The 12,471-nt window shown below is 41.5% G+C and overlaps 1 protein-coding gene across 19 annotated transcripts in view; it reads left to right on the top strand.

The window, feature by feature from the left end:
* Nucleotides 1-12,471, top strand: part of LOC122872884 (nuclear factor 1 X-type-like) — a 110,780-nt gene that overhangs the window by 979 nt on the left and 97,330 nt on the right. For 13 of the 19 annotated variants that reach the window (XM_044188960.1, XM_044188963.1, XM_044188958.1 and 10 more), the window contains exon 2: nt 6,927-7,010. In XM_044188960.1, coding sequence (XP_044044895.1) covers nt 6,927-7,010 — 84 coding nt within the window. Of the gene's footprint in view, nt 1-6,926; nt 7,011-10,903; nt 11,068-12,471 lie in introns of those variants that run through there. The other 6 variants (XM_044188969.1, XM_044188953.1, XM_044188956.1 and 3 more) reach the window with 4 other exon arrangements.

Genomic DNA, 12,471 nt, shown 5'->3' with positions numbered 1-12,471 from the left:
AGGTTTTTAATTTCTTTGTAAGATCAGCACGTTGTTGGGCGCGCAGAGTGAGAGTTGGCTGTGGAGTTTGAGGACATAGACGATCCAACACACCTGTGAGTGTGTGTGTGTGTGTGTGTGTGTGTGTGTATGTGTGAGTGTGTGTGTGTGTGTGTGTGTGTGTGTGTGTGTGTGTGTGTGTGTGTGTGTGTGTGTGTCATAGAGAAAGAATATGTGTGTTATGTGTAGTATAATATAATAATATAAGTATGATCACCTTGCTTCCCGGCCAATTTTGATCCATATAAAGCATCTAAACTCACTTTGATTAATCAAAAACATTTAATAAGCTGATTGGCCCATATTACTTGCACCCCAAAAATGTATTTTAATGCAGCTTTATAATGTTTTAACTATACAAATGTCTCGCATTTGCACGCAATTTCTTTAAAGCTTCCTCAAAGACATAATAACGCTGTAATAATTATGTCTCTGCTATAATATAGAAAATCTGTTTCCTAATTGAAATTGATTTAGCCTCACTGGTGGGTTAACAATGTGCAGGCTGAAATGTTTACAGAGGCCCTGTAGACACCTATTGACAAAGTGGAGGCTGATCTTCCCTCGCTGCTCAGATCAAACAGAATAAAACACACATGCGACCGCAGACTGAGGAGATCTGAAGGGCCAGTATATAGAGATAGTATGTGGGCGGTATTCATCATCATTATGATGATGATGATGATATTCTGCAAGCATCTTATACGTCCGTGTGGCGCAGGGTTGCTGCACCGTTCTCCACCTTGCACCCGGACTGTGCGTTTTCTGTCTGAGGCGGCTGCTGTTTTTATTTTGTTTAGTTTTTTATCAATGGGCACTTCATGTGCGTAGTTGATGACACTTTATAGCGACTGCAAGGGGGTGGGGAGGTGAGGTGACACACAGACCGTCTTTGTGCCCCCAGAACAAGTGCCGAGAGTGCTTTTATAACGAAAGCAGCGTGGATAAGAGCACCTCCGAAGCATTTTAATGTTGAGCAGAAAATCAAAAGGAAGAATCTCTGTTCGGATGATGATGATCATCTAATTAAAATTTTAAATCCTGCAGCATTTGGAGAGATACATATTATATTTTGCTATAAGCAGCTATGTTTTGTTCTTTCCATTGCTTTTTCTCAGTGCATCAGTACATCATACTATCATACTATATAGCAAAGGATTACTTGACATTAAACAGTCTCTATCATGCTGCCTTTCAAAGCTTTTGATTTCTAATAGCCTAAAACTGTGACCTACATTCTAATTGATCTTCATTATCAACCCAAGAGATTATAGTAAAGGTGCCATAATTTGGCTGTATGTCATGTGTTTTGTAATTTGACATAATGTTGAGCTTTTTGGTTTAAGCAAGACCTGTTAAAATATTCCGAGGTGATGATGGGAAGTTTCTGTAATAACATAGAAATATGCACTTGATCAGAAATGATTCACATTTTTTTTAGCAACACTTATTCTTGTTGCACCAATAAAACAGCTCTTTAAACACAGCATATTAATAGTATTACACAAAAACAGCAATTCAACAGTCTTCTGAGGTCAGGGCTTCCTGTATTAGACATATAAATAAAATGTTATGGTTTATATAGACTGAAACACTATCTGGATACAGTGTCTCACCAATAGAGACAATAAACACAATAAAAACATTAAAAATAAAAAACACAACACATAACAAATCATCAGAAATACAGCAAGATATGTTCAAACTTCTGGCATGAGCGTATTTTACTGCTGTTAATTCATTATATTGATTGCATATGGTGCAATCTTTTCGTTTGCCAGAGCTGTTCTATATATTGTCCAGAAAACATTATCTCAAATTCAGAGTGGAGGGGACGTTCAGTGTCATCAGCAATAAGCACAAGTGTCTTGTATACAGTAATGTTATCCAAAGCATCTATGAGTCTGCCTCTGCTCATTTATTGTCATCAAACAACTTTACAGGAGCAACTTGATTTCTGTCCCCCAGACGAATGACACATTGTTAGCACACTCTGTCACATGAGTATTTTCACGTGTTTTAAATATCAGTGTTACATAGCTTTATTATGGGGGTCACCTGCCAAAAATGTTTGTTGGCCCCGGTTTATGTGACACCTGGTCATACCTGCACAACAACACAGATGGGCTTCAAGCGGTTCAAAATGTCAAATTGCAGGCCACATGTGATTTGTGATATCAGCTGTCCAATCATCTGTCTGTGTTTCTTAAGGTAAACGAACTATTAGACAATGGTTCATAATTGGCAGTGATATCACACTCCTCATTTTGTTGTGATTGTGGGCCTATAATTTCACAGTTGGTTGCGCTGTGGTTGTTGCAGAGAAAACCTGCCAACCACAGAACCTGTCAGTCAAATCAAAGCTAAGACTGTTATTGGTGCCAAGCTGGGAGGTGGGCGTGAACCTTACCATATTATTAAATACATTTTTAGAGTATCATTTTAGTTGAGTTGGAAGCGGGTGAGGCATTTTACACGAGCTCAACACGCTGCTTTATTGAGTCATACTGAGCGTGTCTATGTGTGTGTGTTTTGTAATGTAACTCTATGCTTCCTGGCCTTTGTGGTAAACTCTGCCGTATTAGAACCATAACCACAAGAAAATCTCCCCATGGATCAGTCCTTGTGTGACACAAAGGGCTGATTGTACCAGCCCAAACCTCATTGTTAAATGCACATAGCCAGTGCGGCGAGGCCTTAACTGAGAGTGGTTTGGCCATTAAAATAGCTTGAATAAGGATCTATGTTGGAAAAGGGGTTGCCATTGGCGTTGGGTTACCTAGTGTACGGAGGCGTATGGTGCAAGCAGTGTGGCGGCAAAATGTTGCAGCCTGGGAAGTTCAGTGTTACAATTGGCTTGGTGTTATCTTAAGGCCAGCCTGTCGAGCAAGATCAGTTGTTGGCAGGCGAGGTGCCAGACAAAGCGAATCTTGGGGTGTGTCACAATGTGTGCTCTGTTCAGATTTGTTGCACCGTAACAGTTTTGGTGAAAGCATGCATTTCTTCACGTGGAGTCAAAACAGCTATTGTTAGGGCTGACATAGTTTCATATCTATTACTCAGGGATTCAGACGTTTCACCTCACCTAGCTGATTTGCATATAAGCACCTTTAATTTGAACCACACACCCACACACACACAGTTGAATTTCCAGCATAAGTCGAATGTTTTTCTGCTTAAGTCATCTGAAAATATATTGCGTTCCTGCCTCCTGCAGTCAAGCCTCCTTAACAGAAACTGTTCACACCGTGTGCCTCATGCCTTCTCCAGAATCCCACCATTTACTATTGTGTAAAACACAACTGCACAATTAAGCCAAATGCAATCTTCAGCACTACATCTTGGCTGTGTTTCTGACCCAACAAAACCTATAGGACCCACAAGTGGAGTGAAATAATTAGCCCCACTCTGCTCAGCTATCCATCTATCCCTCTTTTTTTAATGCAGCCCCACAGTTTCTCATCTTCTTTCTTATTCTCCCCATTTTCCCCTTCACCCCCCTGAGATGGCTGTGTGAAAAATTGTTTTTTTCCAACATTTCTCCCCGAGGTAGCTTTGGCAGGGACTCACACGGCGGCCATTTCTGCCTTTCATACACCCCTCACACACCGTGGAACAGATCGCCGGTGCGGCCCGGCATCTTTGAAGTGGTTGCCATCTCACGCAGGTTGGCTGGACTCTCTCTCTCTCTCTACCCATCCCCCTATTTTGATCCTGTGCCTTAAACTTGGCAGTGTTATTTTCAGCCATCAAATCATGATGATAAAAATGCGTTTAAGACACAATGGTGGTGATAATAATTATGGATTTTAAAAGATGGACTGACAGCGCTGATGGTGGTTGTGCTTGATGATTGTGCAGCAGCCAGAATAAATGCATTCTGGAAACAAGGAGAGGACTGCACCAGGTGTGTGAGCAGTGTTACATTTATGTGTGTAGGTGGTGAATTAGTGTGTAAGTGTGTGTGCGTGTTTGTGTGTAACTGCAAATGTGAGAGGCAGAGAGACAGAAAGATAGAGAGGAGGATCATTGATATGTTGCCATTCATGTGCTTTAAAATGGAGCCATCTGAGAATAAATTCCACCATCAGGGCCTTTCATACACAAAGCTCTGTGGAGGTGTGTGCGTGTGTGTGAGTACACGTGTGAGCGTGTGTGCGCGCGAGTGTGTGAGCAGGTTTTGGCGATCTCACCTCCAAAGAATTTGGCCATATGGTCGTCAACACATATACCCAGAGAGAGAGAGAGACAGATAGAGAGTGAGCCAAGGAAAGACTGTGTGAGATAGCGAGGGAGAAAGTGAAAGAGAAGCGTCTTCTTTTGTCAGTGGAGGCAGCAGGAAAGGCAGTTTAAAACAGATCCTATACCCCTACCTTAGATCAGATGGCTCAGACAAAAAAATCCGCCATCGCATTCCCTACTCCACATATTTGTGGAGTGGGAAAATCTGTCTCAATTAACACATTTGCATCGGGCGATGATGGACTCCAAATAGGTCACTGACTCAATCTCCCGCCTCCGAATCTTCCCTCTAAAATGTTAATTAAGGAGGGCTTTGAGATTTTTTCGCTCAGGGCTGGCCATATGGGCAGGGCATATGTTCTATATATATAGTACAATATATAATTCATACACTGCTGCAGGAGAGAGTGTTTGGGGGCCTGGAGTTTTTTGGGGGTTTACTACAAAGGGAGTCAGTATGTTCTGGCCTCCCCAGTGGCAGGTACAGAGCTTAGCCCATTCATTAGCTTCATGTTATTCACTGTTGCACAATGGGATGGAGGTTCATCAACACCTGTTTCTTTGGCTGATAACATAAAGAGGGCATTTAAATTCTTCTTTGTTGGTTGGTTAATATGAAATGAGAGCAAACAATCTATTGTTAGAGTGCAGCTGATTTTTTGTGTTTTACATTGTTTCAAAGAGCTCAATGGGTCAAGTGAATGAGATTCTCTGTATATGAAGGGCTACTGATATACGAAGATATTCTCAAATAGTTGGTATGTTTCCTCACACACAGTTGAACCAGTTGTCCCAGTGCCATCCTCCCAGACACCCATTCACCAGCAGAATGAGACAGTAGAAGCCAATAAAAACAGTTCTTTCCCACCCGCAGCTTTTTGGGTCTAGCTCAACCAATCAGAGGAGGCTTGCTAGTGCACCTGACCTTGTTTCTGGCCAGGGACAGCCAATCACAGGGGCTCCAGCACACCTGATGCATTGTGGTCCGCTTGCTGGTAGTCGACAGGCTTGAGCTGGTGCCGTGGATCCAGGCCATTATTCTGCCGGGCCAATCAGATGCATCGTCTCATTATCAGACACATGTGGCATGGCAGACTTTAAGTGTGTTTGCATTTTGTGCGTGTGCGTGTATCAGCATGTATGTGTATGTGTACATCTGAGGAACTCTGCTACCCCATTCCCATAATGCTTTGCAGTCTTATCAGCAGGCCTCTCTCACTCCGTTCCTGGCTTCATCCTCTTCTTGAGACTCAACAATGGGCACTGTGTTGCCCCCTTAAGGAGCTGGAGGCCTCGGCTATAAAAAGAGACTAGAAATAAAAAAAACATGTTTATGGACTAATAAAGATGATTAGAAATCGCACAATTGCAGAAAAATGGAAGGTTTGCGAGTGCAGATTATCTGTAATAAAAAGCTGAGGGGAGAGACGGGGGAGAGAGGGAGAAAGAGAGTTAGCTGTACAGACCTCTCATTGCGAAGGATATGAATAGCCTTTGTTTTCACCACAACTCAGGGCTGTGTGGTCTGCCAATGTCTGGCTCTTATTATGGGGTTTGTGTCTGTGTGTCTGCGTAAGTGGCATGCACGTGTGCATTGGTGTGTGCGTGTGCTTGTGTGTGTTGCTGTGTGTTTGTGTGTGAGGCTGAGAGCACATGGGGGCGTGGAAAAAATGTATATAGGTGCAGGTGATTATAAGAGGGTGAGACTATATGTATGTGCATTTAAACGTTTCCACACACCAGATACACTGTTTTTTCTCTGTTCCCGTTCAGCTAAATAAATGTGGCAAGGGGTCTCAGGCTGGCACAAGCGTGTGTGCACGCTTTTTTATCCGTTAAAGTTGTGAAATGAAATAGGATTTCACAGAACGGCACAGCGGCTGTGGGATTTGGGCTCCCTTCGGCTAAGTAGAGTGGGATAGGTTGATCCAATCAACGGCAGAACTGCAAGGAGAGCCCATTTCACAGCTCCGGGCCCTGCCAGAACCCTGCCTGCCTGCCTGCTTGACTTAGAATACAAATGAAGCTCCCTGAATGCACACTTGCATGCATGCACGCTGGTACTTACAGACAGTCTGGCTGGGGATGTATAGTGCAAGAGTTGTTAGCAGGCACTGTGCTTTTGGTGGAGAAATGAAACCAGCAGGGGTTATAATACTGTCTCAAATAGTACAGGTACATTTTAGGGTTGTCTCACAAATGGGGAAGCAAGAAAATCCATGTTTGATCGGGTTGACGTCAGGACACAATTGGTCACAAATGTCCTTCTGGATTTTAATAAATTCTCAGAATTTTGTGAAATTGCAAACTTTGTTTTAACTGCATAATTTCTTAGGGCTCGTGTAGCTTGACATGTGTTAAAGAACAAACAATGTCAGATATAACATACTGAGAGAAATTCAATGATTAAAATGCCTGTGTAAAATGTTTTAACATATTGTACTGGTCCCCCAAACATTGCAAGAACCTCATACAAAGCGACAGGTTCAAGCTCCCACTAAATCAGCAAACGCAAGAATTTCTGGTGCCTTAGTGCCAAAACAATTAAGATCTGCTTCCTAAGAGAGTTGTTAATATTATGACAAAATCACTGTACTATTCAATTAATACAATTTTGACTAATAACCATCTCTTTGTTTTTTTAGGCTACTGACACCTACCTGGTGAACGACGATCCTTCTAGAGGCCCAGGGATGCCTGAATGTTTCCTTGTGTCTGACACATATAGGGTATATATACACACACACACACACACACACACACACACACTACAAGCTCTCTATATCCTTGTCATGTTGATGTTTCACAGATTTATTTCCTGGACACACAAACAAGCTCAGTCCATTAAAAATAATCTCTTTTTTTCCTTAATAAAGATTTACAGCAATAGAAAGGAGGAGGGTGTTCAGAGTACAAAAGACTCATCAGTGCATGTTGCAGAATAATTTCTACAGGGCCTGACTTCACCATGGGGATGTTAACCACTATAATATCTTCATTCTTCAAATCTTGAATTGGAGGTTGATGAGGTTAATGTGTCCAGGAAATACACACACATTTTTGAGTGTCGACATTCTGCCCGTTAGCATGCTCATATATCCACTTCCTGTAAAATCTCCCTCATGTCATCATGGATGTCCTGAACTCATGTGTCGTCTGTGCTGACGTGTGGTAACAGTGCCCTGCAAAAACACTAGATTTCCTCAAAATGTCAACTTTTCAATGTGTTTTTACAAGCAGTTTTCTTAGCACTAGTTTGGTTTGTCCAGACACATTTTCCTCATGTGGAGGACAAAGCCAGTTAAAACAAAATTAAATGCAAATTGTAAAACATTTTTTAAAAAAGATACAAGATTTTTTTGCAGGACACTTTCTGTGTGTGACATGTTCTGCATGTGGTCATTTTCATATGTTTGTAAAAACAGCACATGGTTGAGTTTATAGACAACTGTTAGACGGCCTGGAAAACTGCTCCTTTGGCTTGTGAGCTTTAATCTGACATGTTGAATTTACCGCATAAATTAAGAAATTATGACATCAGACTAAAAAAATAAATCTATGCGTTTTCTTCCTTTTGAATACAAACACGGTAGAAAGGGAGTAATCCAAACCAGTCGGAGTAAAACGTATATGCAGCTATTGCACACAGTAAACACATTAAAAGCAGCAGGCGTAACACATTGCTCTGCGCACACACTCAGATTGCAAACAGATCCATAGTCTCTGGGAGTCTCTGGGATCCACACTGTGTATGATATGCTTGTTAGCCATAACAGCCAGTCAGCCATTTCTCTCTGACTGCATATGCCTGTATGCATTTGACTGGCGTGCTCCCTCCCAAAGCACACATAAACAGCTTACTCAAACAATATTTACACTGTACGGCGTAGTAAACGGTACAGTTACACACATTTTCCGTTCACATATTTCCTGCCTTTTGAAAGGCAGCCTCAACCACCTGTCTCACACATTCAGCATGCTTATGGCAGTGTCAGTATGCTTCATCACTTTCAATATTTAATGGCCTAGCCACAGGCGATGGTAAACAGCAAGTATATGGGCAGTGCTGTGTGTCAATGGGAGACCACAACATGCTAACTTTAGACACACCATGTGGTTTTCTCGTGTGCTTTTTAATGGCAAACTCAGAAACCACTAGAGCCCCGTGCGCTCGAGGGGGTTTCATAGGTGATGGTCAGACAGGAGACATGTTTTATCACAGGCAGAGAGAGAGACAGAGTTTGAGCGTTGCTATAGTTTGTTTGTTACAGCCAAGCGCCTGTGTTGAATACTGAGACGGTCATCTCGGCCCAGGCCGCAGCCAGAGACAAAGACGGCCAGTAAAGTCAGACAGACGAAAGGGTCAGTGTGTGTGATTGAGACGGCAGAGAGAGAGAGAGAGGGAACAGCGAAAGATTATAAGATAGAAAAAGAGAAAAAGGTCACTTAAAAGAACCACGGAGAAATAGAAAAGGGGGCAGACAGAATGAGAAAGAGGGAAAGCGAAGGAGCGCACAAAGGCTTTGGGGTTTGGGCCTGTGCCGTGTTGGGGTGTGGTTTGGAAAGAGGAGAGACTATGGGAAAGGAATAGACTACACCTCAATATGCTTCACTTTCTCGCACTTTTATTTAGTATTTTTCTCCTTTTTCGGAATCTAATCCTTTTTCTAGTTGCTTGTGCCAGCATATCTTTGACCACAAGACATTTGTGGCCATGTACGCATGTGTGTGTGTACGTGTATGTGTGTATATACTGTACATTATATGCATGTGTGTCTGTGGTGTGAGTGTCTAAGTATCCTACATAGGCTGAGGTCTCGTAAAGCTGCACAGCTTCATATCCCCTTGAAAAACTTGGCATTCGAGCACTGGGGTGACTTCAACCCCCAAAACCGCACCCTTGCACACACACACACACTCTCAGACATACGCACATGCAGAATTGTATTCACACATAGACACACACTTTCTAAACACTTTCACAATGCTTGCGCGCACACACCCTTACTCACACACATGCACAAGGCAGGGGCTTATGTATAATTGCAGGCACTCTGCCTGCATATATGAGTTTGATTAGGCTGAGGAGCAGGGAGCGGGCGAGGATAAAGCCAAGCCTGATTAGAAACAGAGTGTATCGCTTCCATACAATAGAAGTCACAATGAAACTGGTTTAGACCACTTTGTCAGGTATCTTTTGTCTCCGTATACATATACAGTACACTAGAATATGACTTGGGCTGGGTTTAAAAGGAGAAAGCAGGAATCCGAGGGGTATCGCAGCTGCATAAATTACAGTAAATTTACAACTTGCTGTAATAACTTTGGACTTGTTTGGTTCCTTGAAGGACTTCAAGGGGGACCCCAAAAATATTAAGAATATTTGAATGCTCCTTCAACAGGTAAAATGATGCGGTGTTGGTTATAACTTACAGATGAGGAGCTTCAAGTGCCCAAACTGTACGGCTGTGAAGCTGATGGGCCTCAAATCCAACCGTGACACCTTGTAAAATGAATTAAACACAAATAACTTTGGCCCATGTTTGAGCTGATGTTTCCACTGCATCAATACACTTTGTCCATTGCACACTTTTAATTTACAATGAGAAATGCTCCAGTTAAGAATAGGGCTGATAAAACACTGTAGCAAAATCTCAGTTGTAAATTTCAAACCTTTGTTTCTATTTTGGTCACACTTGGGTTTCCTTCTGCATTTTGTGTAACAGCAAAGGATATGAAAGTTGAAAGAGACAATTTTGAGGAAATCTGCCTCCTCAGTCAGTTTGCTCTGTACTCATTGCTAAAGCTTTTAAAGACTGATTTATAATACAAAGTAAAAAATATATGCATCCTCTAGAAAGAATCTTTAAACATAACAATGTAACAAGGTTTCTTTTGAATATTAAATTGATACCACAATAGAATAAATAGTATTGTAAGCAATAAAATACCACAAAGCCATAAGACAAACTATCAGTTGCCTCACAACTGATACTAGGCCACTGTTACTACTATAGATGATAGTATCTTATAGATAGATAGATAGATAGATAGATAGATAGATAGATAGATAGATAGATAGATAGATAGATAGATAGATAGATAGATAGATAGATAGATAGATAGATAGATAGATAGATAGATAGATAGATAGATAGATAGATAGACATCTGAATTTGTTATGATTAAGTAAAAATGCTGCATGTCTAAATGTTTGTTGCAGAAAAGGTAAAGCAAGAACAACATGTTTAATTCCTGTGATAAATTTAAGCAACATATACACCTGCAGAACTGTGCGTCCAGATGGAAATATTATAGAGATATTACAGATATTCAATATGAATTTTCTAAAATACTTTCAGGTGACTGAACTCACCACTGAGTATCGCATGCGTACTATAAGCCCCTATTATACTGTAGGGATACTATATTTCGTGCAATTCCTCTCTGGGGTTTTAGCGAAGCTGATTCTTTTTTTTAATAAAAAGCCGATGATAATGTTAATTGTAGTTAGGTTTGTGTCGATCCGAAAGAGAAGCCGGGAGGGAGAGAGAGAGGGAGAGTTAGAGAGACAGAGGGAGGGAGGGAGGGAGAGAGAGCAGCAAAAACTTTCCCCTAAAGTTAGTGCGGAGCTTTCACTGTGAGTGAGGCGGGGTTACAGCCTGGACTGAGCCACAGCGGATTTGCAATGCGGCACCGCAGCGAACCTCCATCCAACTTTATTATCAACAACTCCAATTTTCATCTCTAGACACAACCATGTACTCCCCTTACTGCCTGACACAGGTATGAAAAAAATCGCCGTATTCCATGCTCCTCTTCGTTGCTTTTTTCCGGTACAGTGCGCCTCCGGTTTGTTTCTACTGTAGCCTGTGTGGTTACTGTGTTGTGCTGTCTGCCGTGCATGCTGCTTGTCATTTGTTGCGTTTTTAAGGATCTTTTTCCAGCTCTGCTCTCTTTTCCCCGATTGTGTTTAACCTCCCCCTCTCTCTCTCGCTCTCTCTCTCCCCCTTTCTTTTTAATGGCACTCCTCCAACGGGCTTTCTTGTGCGTCTCATTGCGCATGGTTTGGAGAGAAAATGGCGCTTCTCCCAAATCTATTTTATATAAAACGGAGGTTGGAGAAAGGGGAAGAAGGGCTCGGTGCCCTGACAGTTGGCGACTAATTACAGTCACCCTGAGGCAATAATCGGCTTTATCGACAAACATAATAAAGCACGAATTGAGTTTTAATATGGCTCGTTGAGTTGGGGGACAGTTTATTTTTTATATGAAGGAGGGTTTCGGACTTGAGGCTGTTACGGAGGTCTGCAGCCTCGGTCGGCGCTGGGGGCTTTTAGGGTCACCGTGGACACATTCATAACTATCCCTCATTTAGTTTATTCCGCTTCAGCAGCCTCGTTTTGAAATAAAAATAGGTTTTTGAGAAGGGTGGGCTTGTGTTGTGTGAAGAGTCCGAGCTTCATGGTTGCGGTTTGATTAATCACAAAACACAGTTGAATTTTAAAGAAGCAATAAAGCTGCTATATTTTATTTGTCTTAATAACATAGCTGTTACATTTACGAGAGCACAGAAAGGAGCTGTTAAAGGGTTCACTCACTGTAAAAGAAAATCTCGCTTTATCCTGAGGTGCGTTATTTTAGCCTGTTTGGGGCAAGGGTTCACTTCGAAGTTGTATACAGGTGATTACGTGTTAGGTTTTGTTTTACTTGACTTAAAACGATATAATAAAATATATTATAATTAAGATATCCACCTTGAATATCCAGCTCACGTTTTTGTAATTAAATGCACAATGATAGACTCAGTTTTGACCTTTCGGGCCTCATCTCCTGTACGCAGTTCTGGCACTATAACAGAAATAAGTCTAAACGTATCTTTTCTAAAAGCTCAAAGGCTGGAATCACCCTTAGGTATATTACATTTATGTAAAGACTATTCACAAGAAATAATCTTTAGTAGATTAATACCAACACAATGAAAATCCTGGGCCAGGTTATCCTTTAAGCAGTTTTGAAGTGAGATATACCTTAGGCCTGTTGTTTCTTTCTTAATGTCACAGTAAGTAGGCCTATATTTTCTTTATGTGCTGAATTTTCCTTGTTTCAGTGTGTAGATAATTGTATCTGTAAATTAAACAACATCGTATAACAGCTCACTACAGCAAAGGTCAAGTCATAAATGACCTT

This window comes from Siniperca chuatsi, linkage group LG3, assembly GCF_020085105.1.
Source record: "Siniperca chuatsi isolate FFG_IHB_CAS linkage group LG3, ASM2008510v1, whole genome shotgun sequence".
NCBI classification, from domain to species: domain Eukaryota; kingdom Metazoa; phylum Chordata; class Actinopteri; order Centrarchiformes; family Sinipercidae; genus Siniperca; species Siniperca chuatsi.
The sequence above is the reverse complement of the archived record's forward strand: the minus strand, read 5'-3'. Positions and strand labels throughout refer to the sequence as shown.